The 24,410-nt window shown below is 40.5% G+C and overlaps 2 protein-coding genes across 2 annotated transcripts; one reads left to right on the top strand and one right to left on the bottom strand.

The window, feature by feature from the left end:
* The first annotated feature begins 413 nt into the window (after positions 1 to 413).
* gps1 (G protein pathway suppressor 1) lies at positions 414 to 14,173 on the top strand. The gene is made up of 14 exons (XM_083566988.1): positions 414 to 566; positions 5,075 to 5,167; positions 5,379 to 5,560; positions 6,208 to 6,372; positions 7,360 to 7,495; positions 8,103 to 8,180; positions 8,274 to 8,334; positions 9,509 to 9,594; positions 9,735 to 9,829; positions 9,950 to 10,055; positions 10,148 to 10,228; positions 10,577 to 10,714; positions 11,032 to 11,166; positions 11,682 to 14,173. The coding sequence occupies exons 1-14, from the start codon at positions 432 to 434 to the stop codon at positions 11,754 to 11,756; spliced, it is 1,566 nt and encodes a 521-aa protein (XP_083423114.1). The 5' UTR covers positions 414 to 431; the 3' UTR covers positions 11,757 to 14,173.
* Positions 14,174 to 14,343: 170 nt separating this feature from the next.
* On the bottom strand, positions 14,344 to 22,846 carry dus1l (dihydrouridine synthase 1-like). The gene is made up of 14 exons (XM_083567002.1): positions 22,609 to 22,846; positions 22,149 to 22,411; positions 21,506 to 21,614; positions 20,481 to 20,531; positions 20,292 to 20,404; positions 20,121 to 20,203; positions 19,914 to 20,017; positions 19,637 to 19,784; positions 17,573 to 17,669; positions 17,404 to 17,489; positions 16,538 to 16,689; positions 16,413 to 16,450; positions 16,134 to 16,209; positions 14,344 to 15,584 (listed from the first exon to the last, which is right to left on the bottom strand). The coding sequence occupies exons 2-14, from the start codon at positions 22,383 to 22,385 to the stop codon at positions 15,505 to 15,507; spliced, it is 1,374 nt and encodes a 457-aa protein (XP_083423128.1). The 5' UTR covers positions 22,386 to 22,411; positions 22,609 to 22,846; the 3' UTR covers positions 14,344 to 15,504.
* Positions 22,847 to 24,410: the final 1,564 nt, after the last annotated feature.

Here is a 24,410-nt window from a genome sequence, read left to right as displayed (position 1 = left end):
AATTTAATTATTTAAAATAGATATAATCCATTTCAGAAATAATAAATGTGCTATAAAGTATTTTCTATTTCCGAAATTGATTTTATTTCTTTGTTTAATAGATACGGTCATTTATTTTGCATTATTAATTACACTGTTACATTATTACAGGAATAATACATATACATATACATATATATATATATATATATATATATATATATATATATATATATATATATATATATATATAAATTTTTTCTTTTTCATATTCATCTCTTTTTTTGGTCAGTAAATGTGTTTTAATCGTGAAAACAAAACATGAGCACAAATAATAATAATAATAATAATAATAATTATAATAATAATTATAATAATAATAATAATAATAATATTTTTCCAGCACACGCTTTTGGGGGGGAAGGAAGGAAGTTTGCATAGCCGGCGCCTTGATGACGTCATCGCGCAGGGCGACGGGGTTACGCGCTCGTTCGTGGCCCGGATGTGTTTGTGTGCGCTCGCGGCTGGTTTGTGCAGCAGAGAAGCAGGAGGAGATGCCTCTGCCCGTGCAGGTCTTTAACTTTCAGGTAAAAAATAAAGAAAAAAGAAAGTATTATACATTTTAAAGAAGTTTGTTGTATTAAGAACGGACCGATTTGTCAACGCGGAGGAGTGGAAACACATCAGTTCTTGGGTGACGGTATAATTGTAACCGTCTCTAGGGGTTTTATTTGGTTGCTAGCATTAGCGTTGGTCGTCATGCTAATCGCTAATCCTGGTCATTGCGGGCCGCAGATCGGCGCGAGCGCCTAGCATGAGCTCTGTAGGTCTCCACGCGAACGTTATAATGTGCTATAATTACATATATTGGGTTTCACTATATGAATGACACGGTTATGGATGTTGTCTGGCTTGTTAGGAAGCTCACAACAGCGGTGTTCGCTCATTGAAGTCCTTTGCTAGTTAGCTAACCTCTTTGCTAGCTGACTGATGACTACTGGTGAATCTGGGGTTCCTTTAGGGTTCTTGGATGGATTATAAATCATATAATCTCCTTATGATGTCAGGTAACTCAGACAACATGGATGTGTGTCTGAAGATAATCCATACATACGTTTCTAAAATGTTCTCACTGGTTTATAAAGCAAAATGTGTGTGTTTTAGCACAATTCTGGAGCTGGTGATATTGTTTTTTTGTTTTGTTTGTTTGTTTTTGCAACCAGAAAACCTTTTTTTTTAGATGTAAGATAATTTTAATGAAACTGTGTTACTAAAGGACCTTGAGTTGCTCTAGTTATCTTGTATGCATGCAGTTGATGGTTCACTGTGTGTGTTTACTTTTAGAGGTTTATGTGCTTGATGTCACATGTCTTATTATAATGTTGTTGTTGTTGTTTTTTTTCGATCAGACCTGAGCAGCTTTCGCAAGTGTGGTCCGAGATCGGAGTCTAATCCGAAAACTGCGATCGAGAGCCATCAGGTTGTGCATGTCGTGTCATCGACGCATCAAAATGACAATCGATTCTTTTCGTGAAGGAAGGAAATTGCTTTCCTTATTGTTCAGAAACACGATTAAAAACGGAAGATGAGTAGAGTTTGACCTATGAAGCAGTCTGGGTGGGTTTTTCTTTCTGGGTGTTCAATTACCAGCGGTTTCCTTGCCGTCCTTCCTAACGTTTAGAGAGTGAATTGAATATTTAAACATCTAACCTGCCAAAGTTTTCGACAGGAGCTCCGGAGTTTCAGCATCATAATACACAAGTGCATGAATGAAGGATCTGGAATGATTGACAAACGTGTAGGTGCTTATAACCCGGAAACCCCGCCCTCTTTCAAGTGAAATTTTCACTTGAACTACGAGATCCAATCCTGTTTAAGCATGACAATACCCCCGTGCACGTATTTTTGAAAAAATGCTCGACGTGTGTTGGAGTGGAAGATGTCCCGCTATAGAGCTCCAACCCAGTCAAAAACCTTTGGGATGAATGTGAACGCTGACTGCACCCCAGGCCTCCTCACCTCCCTTAGATCAGTACTTTATTAACACCCTTGTGGCCGAATGAATCTCCAGAAATTTCCACAAGCACCCTCCAAAATTGACGAACATCTTCCCAGAAGAGTTGGAGGTTCTTATTACAGCAAATGGAGAATAAATGTGGACTGTACAAATAGAGGCACATACCAATTTTATGGTCAGGTGTCCATAAACTTTTGTCAATAATCTGGAGCTTGTTGGGGAGCTGCTTATTTGAGTGACAAAGAGTTTGAGCTTCATTTTTAATAATAATGCTGCTGTGGTGTTCCTGTTCTTCTGCCGTAATGCACCGAGATCATATGATTTTTAGCTCAAAGCTGGTTCAGGACAGGAGAAGTGATCTTTCTGTGGCTTCCTCCAAAAGGTATTTATTTTTTTATTTTTTTATTTTTACTGGAGACTCAATGCTCAGCTCCTGCCTCACAGCATGTTTGCCAGTCTTGGAGTAACACATGACGTGACTTTTTCCACTGATGTGTGGCACAGTTGGATGTTCGATTCAGAGCATTTACTTAATCCTGCTTAGAACGTATTCTCCAATCCAGACTTTTAAAGATATTGTCATGGACCAGGACTGTACATGACTGATTAACTTGATAGGTAACGATTGTCAGTGCCATCTGTGCAGTCGTTAAATTTCCTCTGTAATAAATATTCCACAGTCGACTGTTAGTGGTGTTCTAACAAAGTGGAAGAGATTGGGATCGACAGCAACTCGGCCACCAAGTGTTCGACCACGTAAAATCACAGCGGGTCAGCGGATGCTGAGACACAGTGCACAGGGGTCCAACTTTCTGCAGAGTCAATAGCTACAGACCTCCAAACTTCATGTGGTCGAGCAGCTGCATCCAAGCCTTTAATCACCAAGTGCAAAGCAAAGCATCGGATGCAGTGGTGTAAAGCAGGCGATCACTGGACTCTAGAGCAGTGGAGACGTGTTCTCTGGAGTGACGAATGGCATTTCGCTGTCTGGCAATCAGATGGAGGAGTCTGGGTTTGGTGGTCGCCTGGAGAACGTTACTCGTTTGATCGCATTGTGCCAAGTGTAAAGTTTAGTGGAGGGGATTATGATGTGGGGTTGTTGTTCAGGAGTTAGGTTCGGACCCTTAGTTTCTGTGAAAGGAACTCTTAATGCTTCAGCGTACCAAGACATTTTGGACAGTTTCATGCTCATAACTTTGTGGAAACAGTTTGGGGATGGCCTGTTCCTGTTCCAACATGAAGCAAGATCCATAAAGACATGGATGAGTGAGTTTGGTGTGGAAGAACTTGATTGGCCCACACAGAGTCCTGAACTGAACCTTTGGGATGAATTGTAGCAGGGACTGGTCTTCTCGTCCAGCATCAGTGTCTGACCTCACACATGCGCTTCTGGAAGAACGGTCCAAAATTCTTCTAAACCTTGTGGAAAGCCTTCCCAGAAGAGTTGAAGCTGTTCTAGCTGCTTAGTGTGGACCAACATCATATTAAAACCCTATGGATTAAGAATCGGATGTTACTCAAGTTCATTTACATGTGAAGGCAGTACACCCCTGACATTTCACCAACCATTTTAGTATTCGTTAGAATGAAACTTGGATATATTTAAAAGTAGTCAATGTGCAGACAGTTTTCTTAGTTCTCCTCACCAGGGCATCACCACACATGCTGGACACCATCTGAGCCAAACAAGTTTATCTTAATCTCTTCAGGATATGGTTCCAGTAATTCATGCTCTTGGACAGGTTGTTCTTCAGCAAACTGTTTGCAGGCTTTCTTGTGAGCAGCTTCAGACAGCCATGTAAACCGATTTGTCGCAGTGTGCGGCGTACGGTCCGAGTACTGACGAGTGGACCTTCTGGTTCTGTTTTTGAGCCTTTACCAAAGAGTCTTTATCGTGAGGTGCCATGTTGAACATTCAGTGGTCAATATGAGAGAATTGTTCAGAAAACACCAAATTTTAACTGCTCTAATACAAGATACACAAATGTGTCTGGTCCTGACAAGCAGATAAAAACATGAACATGACGAATAGGACGTGTGGCTTTGCAGGGTTACGCCACGTACAGCTGTTGTCACTGAGGGTGCACTCACTTTTGTTGCTAGTTGTTTTGACAATGTGTATGTTGTTTTTGTTTTTTTTTGAGGACAGTAAATCTGCGTATATCCAAGTTTCATTTCTACAGTATTGTGCTTTGGGAACATATACTATCATGACCACCTGCCTATTATTGTGTTGGTCCCTCTTTGCTGCCAGAACAGTCGTGACCCGTCGAGCATTAACTTCTTCAGCAATTTGTGCTACAGTTGCTCATCTGTTGTATCCGACCACACGGGCCAGCCTCGCCGGTTCACCACTGTTCCTTTCTTGGAACACTTTTGATAGATACGCACCACTGCAGACCGGGAACATCCCACAAGAGCAGCTGTTTTGGAGATGCTCTGACCCAGATTACACCTGCAATATGTGTTTTTTTTTCTCTCTCTAAACTGTTATTATGAGGATGTTATTTGCTTTGAATATCGCATTGGTTTAAGTGGAAGATCTCGAGTGGCCTGCTATAGAGCTCTGGCCTCTGAAACCTTTAGAGTGACTGTGAAGGATGACTAAACTCCACACCTTCTCACCTCACTTACATCAGTACCTGACTTTACTAACATCCTTGTGGCCGAATGAATCTCACACAGATCTTCAGAAGCACACTCCAAAATATAGTGGAACATCTTCCCAATAGAGTGATGGTTATGATAACAGCAATAAGGACTAAATGAGTTGTGGGATATTCAGGAAGTACATACCAATCGTATAGTCAACTGTCTACAAACTAGTGTCGATGTAGTGCATGTATGTAAAGAAGTGTTGTTTTGTGCAAAATTGGTGATTTGATGTCACTACCGCATGCTGTATTTGGGGTTTGAGGAGGTTGGAAGTTATGACCTGTAGTGTAATCAGGGGCAGCAGAAAACAAATATAAGAAGAATTCGGAGAGGGAGAGTGGACTCTTTTTCTTTCGGGTAAAGAATTACCTGTGATGTCGCTCTGATTGCACTGCTGTTTTTTGTTTTTTTTTTCTCGCGCAGGGTTCGGTAGAGCCCATGCAGATCGATGCCGACCCTCAGGAAGACCAGCAGAATGCACCCGACACCAATTACGTTGTGGAAAATCCCACCCTGGTACGTATTCAGTGCACATCCAGTAGATGCTGTCAACAAACTTGCATTCTTTGTAATTTCATTGTCTTGGCACATTTTCTCAAACCTTTAAGCAACACCAGAAGGTGACGGTTTTCTGCCTCGTACAAACAGATTTTAAATGTAGATCCGTTTATCGGAGTCTCTTCCTCAGCAAGAAAGAGGAAATGGGTTTTTTATTTCTCTCCTACAGGATCTTGAGCAGTATGCGTCCAGCTACAGCGGGCTGATGAGGATCGAGCGGCTGCAGTTCATCGCCGATCACTGCCCGCAGTTACGCGTGGAAGCTCTGAAGATGGCCTTGTCTTTTGTCCAAAGAACATTTAACGTCGACGTTTACGAAGAGATCCATCGCAAGCTCACCGAAGCAACAAGGCAAGAGCAGCTTCAGTACATCTTCTAAAATTACCTAAAAAATTTTCAGGAAAACACAAGCATGAAAACTTTTTTTTATGATATGGACAAAAGTATTGGGACGCTTCACTTTTCCAGCCACATGTGGTTCAAGTTGAAGGCACACAAATGTCTGGATGCGGCAGCATGAAATTATTTTCCTGTGTGTGAACTCGGAGACCCAAAACTGTTCCAGCCTTGAAATGCCCCTGTACACAAGGCTCAGCTCCATGAAGCAATGCTTTACGTGGGTTGGAGTGGAAGTTCTCCTGCTATTGAGCTCTAACTTCACTCCTATTGTGCACCTTTGGGGTGAATGTGAACGCCGACGGGACCCCAGGCCTCCTCACCTATTGGAATATTGGATATTATAATATCAGCAAATGGAAACTAAATGTGAAATAGGACGTTCAGAAAGCACATATCAATCTTATGGTAAAGTGTCCACAAACCTTTGTCCATATACTGTACATTACGGATGATGTAGGACCGGTTTCTGTCAGTGCGTCACAAAGAGATGTAATAATAAAGATCACAAGGTGCTGTGTTCATTATAGATTCAAATGTTGAGCCGGAATTTATGCTACACGTCTGTATTTGTAGATATAAACTTTTATTTTCCCCCTAAGGGATATGCAAGGAGTGCCAGACGCGGTTCCTGAAGGAGCAGTGGAGCCTCCTCCCCTCGACACAGCCTGGGCCGAATCGACCCGGAAAAAAGCCCTGCTCAAACTGGAGAAACTCGACACTGACCTGAAGAACTACAAGGGAAACTCAATCAAAGAAAGCATCAGGTACTCTTTTTTTTTGTTGTTGTTTTTTTTTTCTTACTTTATTTATTGACCAATGTTTTTGTTTTTTGTCTATTTGTTTATTTATTTATTGCTCTAATACGACATCCTATCAGTAATAACAGCTCATTCAGAGCACTTTCTCATAAAGCACATTATAATTAGATTCTTCACTTTCCGACTTTTTGAAAAGTCGGCAGCAATGTTTAAGATCACGTCCACACTAAAACGTTCAGTCGACAAAAAACGTAGCTTTTTAAAACGACAACGTATTCTTTAGTTATCGTCAACAAACGTAAATAAACGGTGGACAGAAAGGACGTGGGTCGAAGCGTCTTACGTTTTGTACGCACGCAGCACAGGGACATGAGAGGTTGCAGACGTTTCGGTGTGGGTGAGCGACTTTCGGGGAAATGACAGAAATTCGCACGTGTGGCTGCGAATCGGGGTTTTTTTTTTTTGTTTGTTTTTGTTTTTTTGTTTTTTTTTTTGGACGAAATCGTTGTTTTCGAATTTGTCCAGATTATTGTATGGTCTTTGTCTTTGACTATTTTTATTTATTTTTTTTTTATTTTTTTTTAAGGTATGTTTTCGTTGACTAAGAACACTGTCTTGGTGCGTACAGAAGACCAAAACCAAAGCGCATTAATCTGGACACGACCGTAATCAATAATATGGTGACGTTCTCTCTTAGATATTTAGCAGTTATGAAATAAAGTCTCGTGTCGGGTGCATTTAAAGACCTCCTGTACAATTGAGAGTTGCCAGCTTTGTGAACCACAAATAGCAGGAACAATCAGGTGTCCCAATACTTTCGGAAATAGTGTATGTGCGGCGACTCTTTCTATCTCGACGTAACTTCAATCGAAATATATTTGCTATTTGTAATTTGCTGTAGTTTGCCTGTAGCCTCCCTTAAACATTTCATTGTACAGCTGTACATATGACAAATGTAACGTATCTAATCAGAAAGCTCTGTGGTGTGTTCAGGAGGGGCCACGATGATCTCGGAGATCATTACCTGGACTGCGGTGACCTCAGCAACGCCCTGAAGTGTTACTCTCGAGCCAGAGACTACTGCACAAGCGCCAAGCACGTTATCAACATGTGTCTTAATGTAATCAAGGTGAGACGTCAGACGTCCTTTAGCGGTTTACTGTTTTACATTCGATGACGGAGTGGATTTCAGATGATCGGCAGGTTGTGAGTTTGAATCCCGGCGTAGCCAAGCTGACACTATTGGGCCATTCAGGGGTTCCAATTAACCCTATTTATTTCAGTTGTGTTAATGATATTAATAAATGAGTTCATTGAGTTCATCATGGGATCGATTGGTCCGTCTGGCAGACGTACCGAGATCATGACCTGGCATCCCCTTTTTTTTTATTATTATTATTATTATTATTTTTTATTAAATTATTATTTTTTTTTTATTTAAAAGAAAGAACAGAGTGAAGCATTACATACACAGAGAATTGACAGTGCTTTACATTTCTTTTTCTTTTTTTCTTTTGTTTGGTTTTTTTATTTTTTTTTTACAAGTTTTCATTCATAATCCTATGATGTGTCCACTCCCAAATCTCTTGTCCATTCCACATGGATTTTGTCCAGATAATTTTTTTACTGACATTAACGTGTTCTACACATTAGAAATTTAATCGATCATGTTTTAAATGTGTGCGAATGTTTCTTTTTCACCCCCCTCCCACCACCCCATTACTCTTTTCTTACAGGTTAGCGTTTATCTCCAAAACTGGTCTCATGTACTTAGCTATGTCAGCAAGGCTGAATCCACTCCAGAGATAGCAGAGGTCGGTGAAAGCCGCCGGTCAGTTCCGATATTATAATTCATAATGTTCAAAATTCATAACGAAAAACGTGCTTTCCATTTCTTTTTTACACAGCAACGAGGGGAGAGAGATAGTCAAAATCAAGCTGTTCTCACCAAACTAAAATGTGCTGCAGGTACGCATCATGTTTATAATGTTGAGAAAACTGACTCTCTAAGATACACGTGAACACTGATAAAAGGAATGAAGGATTTAAAGCAGACACAGCTAATTAGAGCTGTTTCAGTCTGATTTGATATAAAATGTGATTTAGATTTTAGGGCTAATTCAGTGGGACTGACAAGTGAGGCCACACCTTACTTTCTAGGACTGATGGGCACATAGTTCTCATCTCCTTCTTTATGGCTGACAGGCAGTGAGACCACACTTTGTCTTTTAGTACTGATTGGTACAGGGGCCACAACTTTTTGTCTCTAGGGCCGATTGGCACCAGGGCCACATCTCTTTTTTTTTTTTTTTTTTTTTTTTTTTTTTTTTTGTGTCTGGGTGGCACATAGGTCTCATCTTCTTTGGGGCTGGCAGGCACAGGGTAGACATTCCTTCTCTAGAATTGATTGGCACAATGGCCATGTTTCTTCTTTAGGACTGAAGGGCAAAGAGATCAAGCCTCTTTCTCTTGGACAGATGGGCACATAGGTCTCATCTCCTTGTCTCGGACTGACGGGAACAGGGACCACACTTTTATTCTTTAGGACTGATGGCATAGAGGCCACACTTCTTTCTTTAGGACTGACGGGCACAGGGGCCTGCCTTTTTGTCTAGGACTGACAGGCACTGAGAACATACCTCTTTGTCTAGGACTGATGGGGATAAAGACTATACCTCTTTGTCTAGACTGACGGGCACAGGGACCACACTTCCTTCTCTAGGACTGATGGGCACAGGGGCCTGCCTTTTTGTCTAGGACTGACAGGCACTAAGACCATGCCTCCTTCTCTAGGACTGATGGGCACAGAGAGCATAACTCTTTGTCTAGACTGACAGGCCTCTTTTACTGCCTCTTTCACTGTGACTGGCCCATAAGTCAAATCCCCTTCTCTAAAACTGACCGGCAAAAACACAATGTTTTCTTCCCCAAGACTGAAGAACACAGGAGCCTCTTCTATAGGTCCTCACCGGTACTGGTACTGAGAAAAACCACCCCTGTTTTGCTAGATCTGATGAGCATAAAGACCACATCTCTAGGACTGACACATGCAGAGGCTATTCTTTCTTCTCTAGGACTTGCCATGCTTCTTCACTAGGACCGAGGTGCATGGGCTGTAATAAAACTTTGTTTTCCACTGCAGGATTGGCAGAACTCGCCTCGAGAAAATATAAACCTGCTGCCAAGTGCTTCCTGCAGGCTTCTTTTGACCACTGCGACTTTCCAGAGGTTTGACTTTTTTTTTTTTTATTTATTTTTATCATTAAACAACCTCCTTTCTATCCAATCTATTTAATCACAATGTCAGGATGACCTGTATAATCCAGTGTCCAGGATGTTGTTCATTTAAAATATTTTTGCTCTTTCAGCTTCTTTCCCCTAGTAACGTAGCAGTTTATGGAGGACTTTGCGCTTTGGCTACATTCGATAGGCAGGAGCTGCAGCGTAACGTCATCTCTAGCAGGTACATGTTAGCTTTATTAACAACGTCCATCATGCCCTGCTGGCTTTTTGGAGCTTTTTTGTCTGTTGTTTGAATTTAAATCGGCATCCAGTTTAATGACTTTATTACTCCTTTTCACAGCTCCTTTAAGTTATTTTTAGAGTTGGAACCCCAAGTGCGTGATATTATCTTCAAGTTTTACGAGTCGAAGTACGCGTCCTGTCTGAAAATGCTGGACGAAATGAAGGTAAGCGTTCCTCGTCATAATGTTCCAGGAAAACTTTTCCTCACCGTGAACCAGTGCACGACTGTTAATGTACCATGGTGTTTGTGTTTTAGGATAATCTTCTCCTAGACATGTATTTGGCTCCACATGTAAGAACACTGTATACACAGATCAGGAACAGAGCCCTCATACAGGTAAAAATAAATAAATAAAAGAGAAACAATCAATTGTCAATAAATTAACTTTTAATAATGGAATATAAATTTGTTTTTGGCATTGAGTTAAAAGAAAGTAATTTTTTTGATATGTATCAAATAATAAATTAATGATCAATTAAGGGTTAAATAGTAAATAATATTTTGTCAATTTAAAATGGTAAATTATATTATTGAATTGAACATTGACATTTTTCTTCAGTTTTATTTATTTTTAAAAATTTTTTACTATAATTTGAATTATTGATTGAATCGTGTGTGTGTGTGTGTGTGTGTGTGTGTGTGTGTGTGTGTGTGTGTGTGTGTTTTTTTTTCCCCCCTGTTCAGTACTTCAGTCCGTACGTGTCTGCAGATATGAATAAGATGGCATTGGCGTTTAACACCACAGTGGCGGCACTGGAGGATGAACTTACTCAGCTGATCCTGGAGGGACTGATCAACGCTCGTATCGACTCTCACAGCAAGGCATGCACACACACGCTCACACACCTCAATCACTTTATTTATTCTGTCATTGTCAAGCAGTTGCTATGCGCTGGCATAGTAGGTATTCAGAAGGTTGGGGGTTCAGTGCCATTGTTGGTCCCTTGAACAAGGCCCTTTACCCTCTCTGCTTAAGTGGTCCTATATCCTGGATGACCTCATGCTCTGACTCCAACTTCCGTACTACTGTATGACACAGGCTGTCTGGTGTCTCTTAATGATTTGGAAATGAAGGTTATTATATACGCTCTCTATAAGTATATACGTGTGTGTGTGTGTGTGTGTGTGTGTGTGTGTAGATCCTGTATGCACGTGATGTGGATCAGAGGAGCACTACGTTCGAGAAATCACTGCAGATGGGGAAGGAGTTTCAGAGACGAACCAAAGCCATGATCCTGAGAGCAGCAGTACTACGTAACCAGATTCATGTTAAGGTAACAGCATATCATCTGTTTTTACTTTTCCAGACAGATTAGGTTCTTTCCCAAATTGTAACCACAAATGCAGTGGTATTCAATGTTCCCTTCACATGAACTAGGAGATCCAAACCTATTCCCTGCCCATGTGCACAAAGCCAGCTCCATGAAGATCTGGCTAACATTGGATGGAGTGGAAGATCTTAGGCGTCCTGCTATAGAGTTCTAACTTAAACCCTACCGAACACCTTTGGGTTGAATGGAAAGCACTGACTGCACTCGGTAGACCATAAATAAACATATAGAAAAATGTAAATAGATTTATTTTCTCATTTTGGCAAATTGAAGTTCTGCAGGAATTACGATGTTAATTCAAGAAAATGGAAAACACAGTAGGCGCATCAATGATTGATACAAACGGTCTCTCTAACAACAAGGTGTATGTCGAACATCGCCGTCTATCACATAACAAAATACCGACACGTAACTAATTCCTCATCCTTCCCCCCGACCCTTTCTCTTATCTCCTGCAGTCTCCTCCGCGAGAAGGCAGCCAAGGTGAACTGACACCCGCCAACAGCCAAACACGAATGAGCACCAACATGTGAACGCTCGACTCGTCGCCTCTCCCGCAGGAGCGCACGTGGGCCCACAGAAGCATCGTAGACCCTTATCTTAGAGTTCAGTTCTGTTTCCCTGCTGAAGAACGCAAAAAAAAAAAAAAAATCACAATCTAAAGACTTTATTTAAGTTGGGGGAGGGTGGGGGGTGGAGGAGGTGAGATCCCGTCGTCCGTACTCGAGATGCCGAAGACTCCCCGTTGCTCAGACGCTTATACAAACAAAAAAAAATTATAAAAGATGGGGGGGTGGGGGAGAAAGGGGTGGGGGTAGAAAGTGAAATGGCACTTCCGCTGTACCGGCCTGTCGTTGTTTGTAAAAAAAAAGATGCACTTTCTTCTGTATCTTGTGACAAAATGTTGATTACACATCGGATAAAAAAGAGAAACGTCATCACAGGACATGCTTTTAAAATAAATATACATTGGAAAAGACAATGTTCTTACAGCATTCTTTCTTTTCCATTGATTTGGATATTTATCTCCACGCGCTATTTGGTAAACATCTCCAGTTCCGGACGCCTGAAATCTAATATATGCATTTTGTCAGTCATAACTTGACCACAGAGAGGTGAAGTGAATAACATCTTTTTGTTTCAATGCGATATTTTAGGCAGCAAGTAAAGCAAGCAGTTTTTGAAGTTGAGGTGTATGAAGAAGGAAAAATGGGCAACAAAAATTGGATCTCTGAACTTTGACCATTTCTCAAATTCCTATGGCTGGACAACTGGGTCAGAGGATCTGCAAAACAACCAGGTCTTGTTGCGTGTTCTTGAAGTGCAGTTGTTTGTACCTACCAAAAGTGGTCCATGAAAGGATGACAGGTGAACCGGAGTCTTTCCTTGGACCACTTTTTATGCATATGGTGAATGAAGGTTAGAACCTTCTGCTCCATTTCAACAGACCTACTGTAGCACAAGGCTTGCTTTGGTAGAAATCTTAGAACAGCTCGTGTTGGTTCAAAGTGGTCAAAAGAGCCCATGCTGACCCTGGTACACCAAAGCTCCTACAGTGGATGCATTAGCATCAGAACTGGACCATGGAAGCAGTGGAAGCAATGGGCTTGTTCTGATGTTTTAAATGCTCTTATGGACTGCCAGGTCAGTGTATGTGCTTTACTTGGGCAAGAGATAGAACCAGGATGCACAAGGGAAGAAGGCAAGCCAGTGGATGCAGTGTGATGATCTGACTGATCTTCTGTATGCTCCCCTGAATGGTAACATTATACCATAATGTGTAACACTTGTTCAGGAATGCTGAGACAAAGAGATGCTTTGAGATTCAGCCTCCAAATTCTCCAGATCCCAATCCCATCGACTGGACTGGGTCTAATGTAGTACCAGATATCACAGCACACCTTCAGAGGTCTTCTGGAGTCCAGGCCTCGATGATTCAGAGCTTGTACGAGGGTGAGCTATGCGATATTAGACAGGTGCTAAATTTATTTCACATAATCGGTCGTTCTGTTGTGTTATTTCACTTATACCTATAAATGCAGCTTGTCATTGTACATAGGAAACAGAAAGCTCTGTTTGTAAATAAACCTTTGTTTTGAAATGTTTGTGAAGGATAACAAGCACCGATACTCAAGAATCCTTCAATCAATGTAAATGTATTTTTAGATGACTTGGTTGAACTGAGTATCAGAGTTGTGCTGATACACAAATAACGCACACAATGTTCCGGCTTATCAGATTAGAGAATTCACTTAACATGGATGGATGGATACCCAGATAGATAGATTGCCAGATGGATGTATGGCCACCCAGATCGATACCTGGATGGATGGATAACCAGATAGATAGATAGCCGGATGGATGGATGGATAGATAGATTGCCAGTTGAATGGATGGATAGATACCCGGATCGATGGATGATAGCTCGCCAGATGAATGGATACCCAGATAGATAGATAGGCGGATGGATACCCAGGTAGATGGATGGATACCAAGATAGATAGATAGCCAAATAGATGGGTGGATGGATACCTGGATAAATAGATACCCAAATTGATAGCCAGATAAATGAATGGATGGATGCCCAGATGGATTGATAGATAACCTGTTAACACATTCAGACTTTATTGGGAATGGTCAGGAGGCTCTCTGACATGCAGCAACATATCACAGGTTTACACTGTATGAACCACCTGTTATATAGTAACAGCACATCCATAAGGACTATAAACCGATTACAAATATCATTTCTGTAAAGAGGTCTTTAACATTTATGGAAGGAGTCTCCAGTGTCGGTGCCTTGTAACAGCTATGAACGAGAAGACAGGAAATTTTTACAACACATGTCTCCTGTGTAAGGACTAAGTTTATAACTGATTTAATAGTTTCTGTGGTGTATGTGGAATAAAAAAGCCTGGCGCATGCTGTTAAATAAAATGAGTGAACTTCAGGTTGGTTTCAGTTGGGAATTTCATTGTTACACCATAACTGCACAACACTGAGTGGTTCTATTTCTTACATCAGGCATAGGCAGGCAAATTGTTCTATTTTTGTCTTTTGAACGGTTTATTCACACAGGAAGTGATGTGATTAGGTGGATGTGCTGAGTCAATACACATCTAACTGTAACTCAATTCAATTTTATTTGTATCGCACTATTAATAATGTACATTGATTTGAAGCAGGATTACAAAGTTAGATTAATATACATTTCAGCATTATAAATGAGTCCCTCTGTTTTTTCCTAATGAGGGAGCCAGTGGCCAGAAAAACTCCCTGAGATGGTATGTAGAAGAAACCTTGAGAGGAACCGGACTGAAAAGGGAAACAATCAACTCCTAATGTCCATTCAATATAGTTCCATCATTGTTCAGGTTATCTTCTGTTCATCTGGTACTTGTAGCCCTAATCCATCTTCATTGTTCCTGAGTTGAACCGTCCTCAGGTGTACCGAGAGATCTCCAATTGAAGAGAACTCCATCCAGAAGTATGGATGGATCAGGTAGGTCCAGAAAGAAGAAAAGGACAGGATCACTGATACCTCAGAAGCTCAACGGTGAGAGAAATGACAGCACCGTATTTGGACAAATTGGCGCAGATTGTTTCTTAAAATGTTTCTTTTTTTTATTGTTTGTAAAAACCTCAACATTAAAAACGCAAAACGTCACAAATGATCCTCAAAAGAAAAACGACCCAAGAGTCCGAGCTCTTGAGACACATTTTCGGATCGCTACTAAAATAATCCAGCTGTGACCCGGCGTCCTGATTTCGCCAAGAACACCAATGTTCTCCAGTGCAAACGTCAGAACGTCGGCAGAATCTTTGGTGTGGATTGAACATGTGGCAAATATCGAGCGTGGCCTTGTCCTGTACCTGTTCTGTTTAAAAACTAAACCGTAATAAATTAATAGGAAAAAAAACCCCAGCTCAAACAGAACCAGATGCATCGCTTGAATAATTCTGTTTGGCTAAAAAACATCCGAGCGTTAAAGTGTGAATACAGTAAAACCGCACCGAGAATTTTTTAGGGGCGGGGCTTAATTGCAGCCACAATTTTTAAAACCCTACGTACAAATTTTGTTGCAAGATACAGATTTTTAATTGCGTGTCCTTTTTTTGACATGAAATTCATAATGTGAAGGAGTAACGCGTCAGCAGCAGGATTCGTTTTCGGATGCATGTCTATGTGAATAAGATGCACATCTTTGTTGTTGCGTTTACAGCAGACTAAAATCTCATCCAAAAGCCTGGTTTTGGGGAAAAACTGAGCGATGCAGAGGTTTAAGATGAGATTGGGGTCTCGGTCGGGACTTCTGCGAGCTTCTGCTTCAGCGCTTTCGTCTTGAACTTCAAGCCGTGGCCTGCGGAGGAGGAAACGGAGGATGACCTTTTTTTAAAAATGTGTGCATGGTAGGAGATTTTGCTGGCTGACTTTTGATAGACAGCCCAAGAAATGTATAAAGAAAACTGTATTAAATTTTTTTTTTTATATATATACACGTTACTCGATCCGTACCGAAACGCGATTTGTTTTACGAAAACATGGGGTTTTGTTCTCAGCGAAAATCGCTGCCGCTTCCCGTCACTAACGACTCTTTTGCCTTTTATGTACAGCTTCAAGAATTTCTCTTAAAAGGGAAATTACTGACGATTTACGAACAATTTAATTAAAAGAATAAATAAATAAATCGTGCGTTTCTTACATTCGGATATTTGTTAAAGTATGATGAAATAAGTCAAACATCTCTTTATTTAATTAATTCAATGTGTATTTATATAAAGAGAAATCAGTAAACACTTTAATAAATACATGAAACTGACGTTAATTATTTCGACAAGCCACAGACGCGTTTCCGTGCAATGCAAATAGTTTTTCCGGGACAGATCGAGTAGCCACAGTGTAAACTCACCTGGACAATCGGCCACTTCCTTATAGGCCTTTTTCTTACAGCAGCCACGGCACAGGTTGAAGACGCACTTATTCCCCTGCAAGAGGGGGAAAGAAATTCGATTCATCACCATGTAAAAGTAATTAATATATAATAAATAATGAAGACATTGTTTGGGCAAAAGTTTGTGGACACCATAAGACTGATATGTGCCTCTTTTTGAACATATGGCTGGAAAAGTCAGGTGTCCCTATACTTTTGGATGGATCATATATTTATTTCAAATGAAAGAAGACGTACTTTGGGGTTGCCACATTGCTCACATTTGATGTACTTTGCTGCAAAGGAACGAAAAATAGATAAATAGAATGGCGTGTTTTAAATTTGTTTATACGCAACTAGAAAAATCCTTTATCCTGCCTTACGTTTGAGCTCAGGGCAGAAGTTCTTCTGCGGGTTCCTGACTTTCTTCTTCTGCTTGTTCTTGGAGAGCGACTCGTTGGAGCTGTCGCTGTCCTCCAGTACCCGTTTCCTGTTCACCGCCTTCGCACCGTTCTCGCTGCTCGGATCTTTCGGTCTGCACAAAACAGCGGCGCGTCTCGTTAAGCGAAAAGTCGAATGGCTGGGGATTCCTGCGTCCACTTTTCATTCGTTAACCACCGTCTCAAATAACAATAGTCTACAATGAATCAGGTTTAAATAATATAAATTTTTTTATTTTTTTTTTTTTACATAACCGTAAATAGTACAGCTATCAATTCGTTCATTTTATTATTCATTATTAAAATTTAAATTAGCTAATAATTTATTCTAGCAATTACAATAGTAACATGACAGTTAAATAAATTCAGGTTAACAAATAATACAATTATAGCACTATTCAACAAAAATCAATATTAAAGAAATTGTTCAAGAAAATAGGAAACGTTTATCCTAATTCAATTTAATATCTATAAATATTTATAATGTTTTGTTAATTTGTAAACAATATATATGGACAAAAGTTTTAGGACGCCTGGCTTTTCCAGCCATATGTGGTTCTTTCCCAAACTGTTACCACAAAGTTGAAGGGTTGGAGTGGAAGATCTCCTGCTTTAGAGCTCTGAACTCAACCCTACTGAACATGACGACTTTACCAACACCCTTGTGGCTGAATGAATCTCACACAAACTTTGAGGCGTCCACAGACTTTTGTCCATATAATGTAATTCTGTATTAATCATTATTAGCTAATTATTTATACACACACGTCACATCGAGGAAACAGGAAGTAGATTAAAAGCTGACTCACGCTGGTCTGACGTATGGCTGACAGATCCAGTGAGGAAACGGCAGCCCTGTGTGATGTCGCTCCGATTCGTCCTTCTCCATCTCCTCCTGTACAGATCAATACACAGACTCAGGACATCACGTATCACATTAAAACGTTTAGGAATCGGTTTCCTGATCAGCGTTTGTACCTGGCAGCGGCTCTTCAGCTGTCTGTTCACCTCCTCGATCCCTGCCAGGTTCTTTGCTTTGGCTAAATCTTCTCTCAGGTCCTGATGAATCTGCAGCCTAAAGGAGGAAATGTGAGAGAAAAGAAAAACAAACCGTACACAGCGATGCGTGAGATTTTTTTACAGTGTGTGAAAAATAGAAGCCCACGTTCGACACGTGAGATATTTTACAGCTAGAGATACCGCATTGTCTGAGCTAGTGTACAGAATGTGATTTACAGTGAGACATTTACAGTGAGTTTACTGAGCAAGATACTTTACACTGTGAGACAGAGAAAGATTATGTAAATGACATTGAGATACTTTACAGTGTGAGATTTCACTGAGGAAGATACTGTACTTTACATTGTTAGATGTTACAAAGTGAGATACTTGGTGCGAGATACTGTACTTTACACAGTAAGATGTTTTACACGGTGTAATAGCATGAGATATAGTAGTTTATAGTGTGATAAACTATGCTTTACATTTTGAGGTTATATTACTGAATGTAATACTTTGCCCTGTGTCATATTTGACAATGAAAGATTGTTTAAAGTGTAGGATACTTTACACTGATGTACTTTACAGTGACGATAATTTTGTACAAGATGCTTTGACCTGTGAGATATTTTACAATGCAAGAGTTAGAACTTACACTGCGGTACTTTAAAGAACAGTATTATTTAGTGTGAGATACTGTACTTTACACAGCAAGATACTTTAGTGCAAGATACTGTACTTTACACAGCGAGATACTTTAGTGCGAGATACTGTACTTTACATTGAAACTTTACACAGCGAGATACTGTACTTTACACAGCAAGATACTTTAGTGCAAGATACTGTACTTTACACAGCAAGATACTTTAGTGCAAGATACTGTACTTTACATTGAAACTACACAGCGAGATACTGTACTTTACACAGCAAGATACTGTACTTTACACAGCGAGATACTTTAGTGTAAGATACTTTACACAGCGAGATACTGTACTTTACACTGGAAAATACTTGTGTGAGATACTGTTCTTTACATTGAGATACTATACACAGCAAGATACTTTAGTGCAAGATACTGTACTTTACACAGCAAGATACTTTAGTGCAAGATACTGTACTTTACATTGAAACTACACAGCGAGATACTGTACTTTACACAGCAAGATACTTTAGTGTAAGATACTTTACACAGCGAGATACTGTACTTTACACTGGAAAATACTTGTGTGAGATACTGTTCTTTACATTGAGATACTATACACAGCAAGATACTTTAGTGCGAGATACTGTACTTTACACAGCAAGATACTTTAGTGCGAGATACTGTACTTTACACAGCAAGATACTTTAGTGCGAGATACTGTACTTTACACAGCAAGATACTTTAGTGCGAGATACTGTACTTTACACAGCAAGATACTTTAGTGTAAGATACTTTACACAGCGAGATACTGTACTTTACACTGGAAAATACTTGTGTGAGATACTGTTCTTTACATTGAGATACTATACACAGCAAGATACTTTAGTGCAAGATACTGTACTTTACACAGCAAGATACTTTAGTGCGAGATACTGTACTTTACATTGAGATACTTTACACAGCGAGATACTTTAGTGTGAGATACTGTTCTTTACATTGAGATACTTTACACAGCGGGAGATACTTTAGTGCAAGATACTGTACTTTACACATATACTTTACACAGCAAGATACTTTAGTGCGAGATACTGTACTTTACATTGTATGAAATACTTTGACCTGACAATGCAAGATACTTTAAAGAGTTACACTTGCACTTCACAGAGATACTATACTTTACAGTGAGATACTTTACCCTGTTAGATATTTTACAATGCGAGATACCATATTGAGTAAGATCGTTTACACTGAAGGACTTTAGAGTAAGATCATTTAGTGGGAGATACTTGACCCAGAGAGATACTGTACTTTACAAAGTGAGGTACTTTACTGCGTAAAATGCGTTACCCTGTAAGACACTTTACAGTGCGAGATATCGTATTATTTGCTGTGTGACGTACGTGTGATGCCAGAGTTTGAAAAGATGAGCTCGAACGTGTGATAGCGTGCTTGGCGTGTGTTTCTTCACCACACCAAGATATTCCTCCACCATCTCCCACACCGGTGGGTTACGGCCCTCGAACAACGCCGGGTTGTGCAGGTTCCCCTCTGTCCACGCACAAAAACAAACCTGGTTTATTATTGGTGCTACAAAAAAAAAGGTTATTAATAAAAAAAATTTAAAAACACATTCGACCATGTTTGTCTATAATTATAGTTTTCTCTCAGATCCACCACCTGCACTCATGATGCCCTGCACTCCCGTCTCCTCCATGCAGCGCTGCACATCACTCAGGTGCTGAACGTTTCCGTTAGCAAAAACCGGGATGTTCACAGCTTCTCTAAGTAAAATAGAAGAAAATAAACCATACACAATGATTTTGAAAACTTTTTTTAATTTATTATTATTGTTAAGTAAACTGGAATTGAACTGAAAAATCTTACCGTACGGCTTTAATATGTTCCCAACTCGCCACTCCGGTCAGTGCTCCTTTCTGGTCTTTGGTTCTTCCATGAACGGTGAGAAGCTGCAACAGAAAAGCAGAATAAAATCTGCAACCGAATCCACCGACTCAGATAAAATAATGGTAAATCAGCGTAATACCCAGGTAATACCTGGCAACCCGCTTTTTCCAGCATCTTGGCGTATTTTACTGTTTTCTTAATCTCTGGGAAAACCCGGATTTTGCATGTGACTGGCACGGAGAGCTTCTCATTGGCTAATTTAACTGTAAAAAAAATTTACCATTATTTGATTTCTATTCGATGGGTTATTTGTGTTTGTGTGTTTGGATGAAGACGTACTCATTCTCTCCAGCAGGTCCCACTCATCCTGCAGAAACACACCATAGTGACCTTTCATATGAAATAAACAGAACATTGTTTATTATAATGTTACATTTTACAAAACAAGATTCTTTACAAAGCTGCATAATGCAGTGACCAGTTATTGAGTACAGACTGAGTGAGACACTTTATAGACAGCAATATAAATAAAACATTTTACAGTGAGATCGTTTACCAAGTAAGATACTGTACAGTGCAAACGTTTACAGAGCGAGATTTTAGACAGATACTGTACAGTGCAAACGTTTACAGAGCGAGATTTTAGACAGATACTGTACAGTGCAAACGTTTACAGAGCGAGATTTTAGACAGATACTGTACAGTGCAAACGTTTACAGAGCGAGATTTTAGACAGATACTGTACAGTGCAAACGTTTACAGAGCGAGATTTTAGACAGATACTGTACAGTGCAAACGTTTACAGAGCGAGATTTTAGACAGATACTGTACAGTGCAAACGTTTACAGAGCGAGATTTTAGACAGATACTGTACAGTGATACTTTACAGAGGGAGATACTGTACAGTGAGATTTTACAGAGGGAGATACTGTTTAATAATAATTAATATGAGATACTGTACAGTGGGATTTTACAGAGGGAGATGCTATACAGCATCTCCCTCTGTAAAATCTCACTGTACAGTATCTCCCTCTGTAAAATCTCACTGTACAGTATCTCCCTCTGTAAAATCTCAGTGAGATACTGTACAGTAAGATTTTACAGAGGGAGATTCTGTAGAATATGACAGTTTACAGAGGGAGATACTTTACAGTAAAATATGACACCAAGATGCTCTCCATCTGCTGTCCTCCAGCTCCAGTTAAAAAAAATAAAATGCATAAGCAAACGTCAAAACAACAATCATGCCATGGCTAACGGACTGCATCTCGAGTAAGTAGAACATTGTGGATTTTATATTTTGCCAGTCACATCAACCTGGCGTTCAATCATCCTCTTATTATGAGGCACAGTTATAGCAATACCTCGTTTGGCGATCATCTGAGGGCATCCTAAATTGAGGTCGATGGCGTCGCAGTAGTCCTGGGCTAAAAGTGCGGCCTGGACAAACACCTCGGGGTCGTTTGCACAGAACTGTAGAGACACAACACAACTTCCATTATATGATGGTGTGGAATAAACAGAAGGACGGTTTAAGCTGCATTTTTAGATTTTTACGAGTCACACCGTATGACATCCTCATAAAATCTATGTTGAATTCTATAACGGACTGTGTGGTGAGGTGTCTGATCTCAGCTGTGTATGAAGGCGAGAGCGGTGTGTCTGATCTCACACGTGTGGTGAGGCGAGACAGGGGGGTGTCTGATCTTGCCCATGTGATGAAGTGAGACCAGGGTGTCTAATCTCACCTGTGTGATGAGATGAGACCGGGGTGTCCGATCTCACCTGTGTGATGAAGCGAGACCAAGGTGTCTGATCTCACCTGTGTGATGAAGCGAGACCGGGGTGTCTGATCTCACCCGTGAAATGAAGCGAGACCGGGGTGTCTGATCTCACCTGTGTGATAAAGCGAGACCAGGGTGTCCGATCTAAGCTGTGTAAGGAGGTGAGACCGGTGTGTCTGATCTCACCTGTGTGATAAAGCGAGGCCGGGGTGTCTGATCTCACCTGTGTGATAAGGGGCCGGTCCTCGGGGCTCACTTCATTGTAGAGATTTTCTCGCCGGTAGTTGACGTCACGTACGAACACTTGCGCGTGCAGCATGGGTGTGTAGCACAGCTCGGCCCCGTGCCTGCGACTCAGCAGCCGCCACGCGAGCTCGCTCTGGTCCACCATCGGGGCGAGGACGAAGCGTGCAGCACGCAGGGTCTTCCTCCAGAACTCAAACCCCTGCAGCTTCTCCATCGCACCGACACCGCCGAGACACGGCTCTGTTCAACAAACCAAATTAAACTATTCTCAAACCTCAAAAACTAAATAAACAAACAGTGCTGGTTCCGGTTACACGTGACCGGATAGAAATCACAATTTCCCTTATGTCCATCATCTCAACACGATTATCACAGAGAGTTTTATTGATCACAACCCGAGAAGAAAACTTGTGGAACGAAGAAGAAACCAGACTCACAGCTCAGCACGGCGCTCGCGAAGGTGCGTTACGAGAAAACGTGTCCGTGCGACAAACACCGGGTATCGAAAAGCGTTCCGGGGCATTTAAAACAATACATTTGGCGATAAAACAGTGAGTTTTTTTTTTTAAAAACCAAAATCATTAAACACATTAATAATAACACACACTGTGTACAAACAAGCGATTTGGTTAAGATTCGTCTTTTAAAAACGCTGTCTGTTTCATATCCCTGATGTGTGTGAGAGAGAGAGAGAGAGAGAGAGAGAGAGAAATAATGTCAAATATCGCAAAATTTCCTGCCTGGCGTGACTTGTTTGTTTGTTTGTTTGTTTGTTTGTTTGTTTTACAAGTAACTATACTAACAGAAACTATTGATCAAATCGAAAAAAAACTGCAGAAAACATTAGTTCCTTATTTTTACAGCAGACTTGTCTTATCGAACAAAATGATGATATTAATAATTACGTTTAAATGTGTTTAATATATTAAGAAGCACATAAAAAACGTAAAATGTTGTCTATTAAGTTTGAAGTTTAATTTATTGTATGTACAGATGTCCAAAAATGTAACAATGCACAATATTAGACAGTAAAGAGAAGAAAAAATGATATAAATAATAGAAATATTTACATTGTATTTGGTTATATTTTTTTTTAGCATTTTCATTTTTAATTTCATATTCATAATAAATTAGTTAACAAATTGTTCATTCATTAGGATTTCTTTTCGGCTTCTCCCGTTAGGGGTCGCCACAGCGGATCCTCCGCACGTTTTGATTTGGCACATGTTTTACGCTGGATGCCCTTCCTAACGCAACCCTCCCCAATTTATCCGGGCTTGGGACCGGCACTAAGAGTGGCTGGGGATGGTTCCCTGACCGGGAATCGAACCCGGGTCGCAGCGGTGGGAGCGCTGCATCTTAACCACTAGACCACCAGGGGACCTTCATTAATAGTTATTTATTTATTGGGCAAAATGGCGCTATTGCTATGAACAGCCATTAGGTGGCACTAAAAATCCTTTAAAAGCAAACATGGGAAATGACAGGTGTGTGTGTGTGTGTGTGTGTGTGTGTTAGGTGCGCTGTACACTAACTTCCGGTTTCTGGCACGGGCCATCCACGTGACTCCAAAACAAGCCCGGACTTGCCTCGTGACTCTCATCTCAGCGTCCTCAACTATTGGTTGTTCGTCGACCAATCACAAGACGGCATTTAAAGTGGGCGGTCCTAATCCACCGACTCGTGTCACAACAATTTTTCAAAAATGCTATTTGAATGGAGATATTTCACCAAACAAGCTTAAAAATTGTGTATTTTTAAGTTTAGTTCCATTGAAAATCAGACATTTCATAAAATAAAAGCCTTCAGTAATGTTCTACCTGAATCAATCCACCTCTTAATACCATTTTAATGACACCACGACTATAGAAACCATCAGTATTCTACTGTATCACACACAGGAATCTCATACAGCGAGAACGAATGTCGTCACTAAAGCACGAAACCAAACGGACACAATTCAATACGTCTCCTTTCACTGTAGCCACAACTGCACCTCCACATACATCATCTGTAGCAGAAGCACCAGTATGCACCTCATCATCGGACCTCTGTACTTTTATGTGCATTTTGTTCTGTGCGTTACGGTTTTCCAGGGGATTTAAAACGAGCAAAACGTAAAGAAAAAAGGATAAATGGTTTATAAAAAAAGCTTAACAACCGACATTTTCTCAAGGTCCTTGTTAGTGTATCTGTGCCCAAATCGATTTCTTCTCCTCTGTCAGCCATCGTGGAAAAA

The sequence above is a fragment of the Silurus aristotelis genome, assembly GCF_946808225.1.
Source record: "Silurus aristotelis genome assembly, chromosome: 17".
Classification (NCBI taxonomy): domain Eukaryota; kingdom Metazoa; phylum Chordata; class Actinopteri; order Siluriformes; family Siluridae; genus Silurus; species Silurus aristotelis.
Note: the sequence above shows the minus strand (reverse complement) of the source record. Positions and strands in the feature narration are given on the sequence as shown.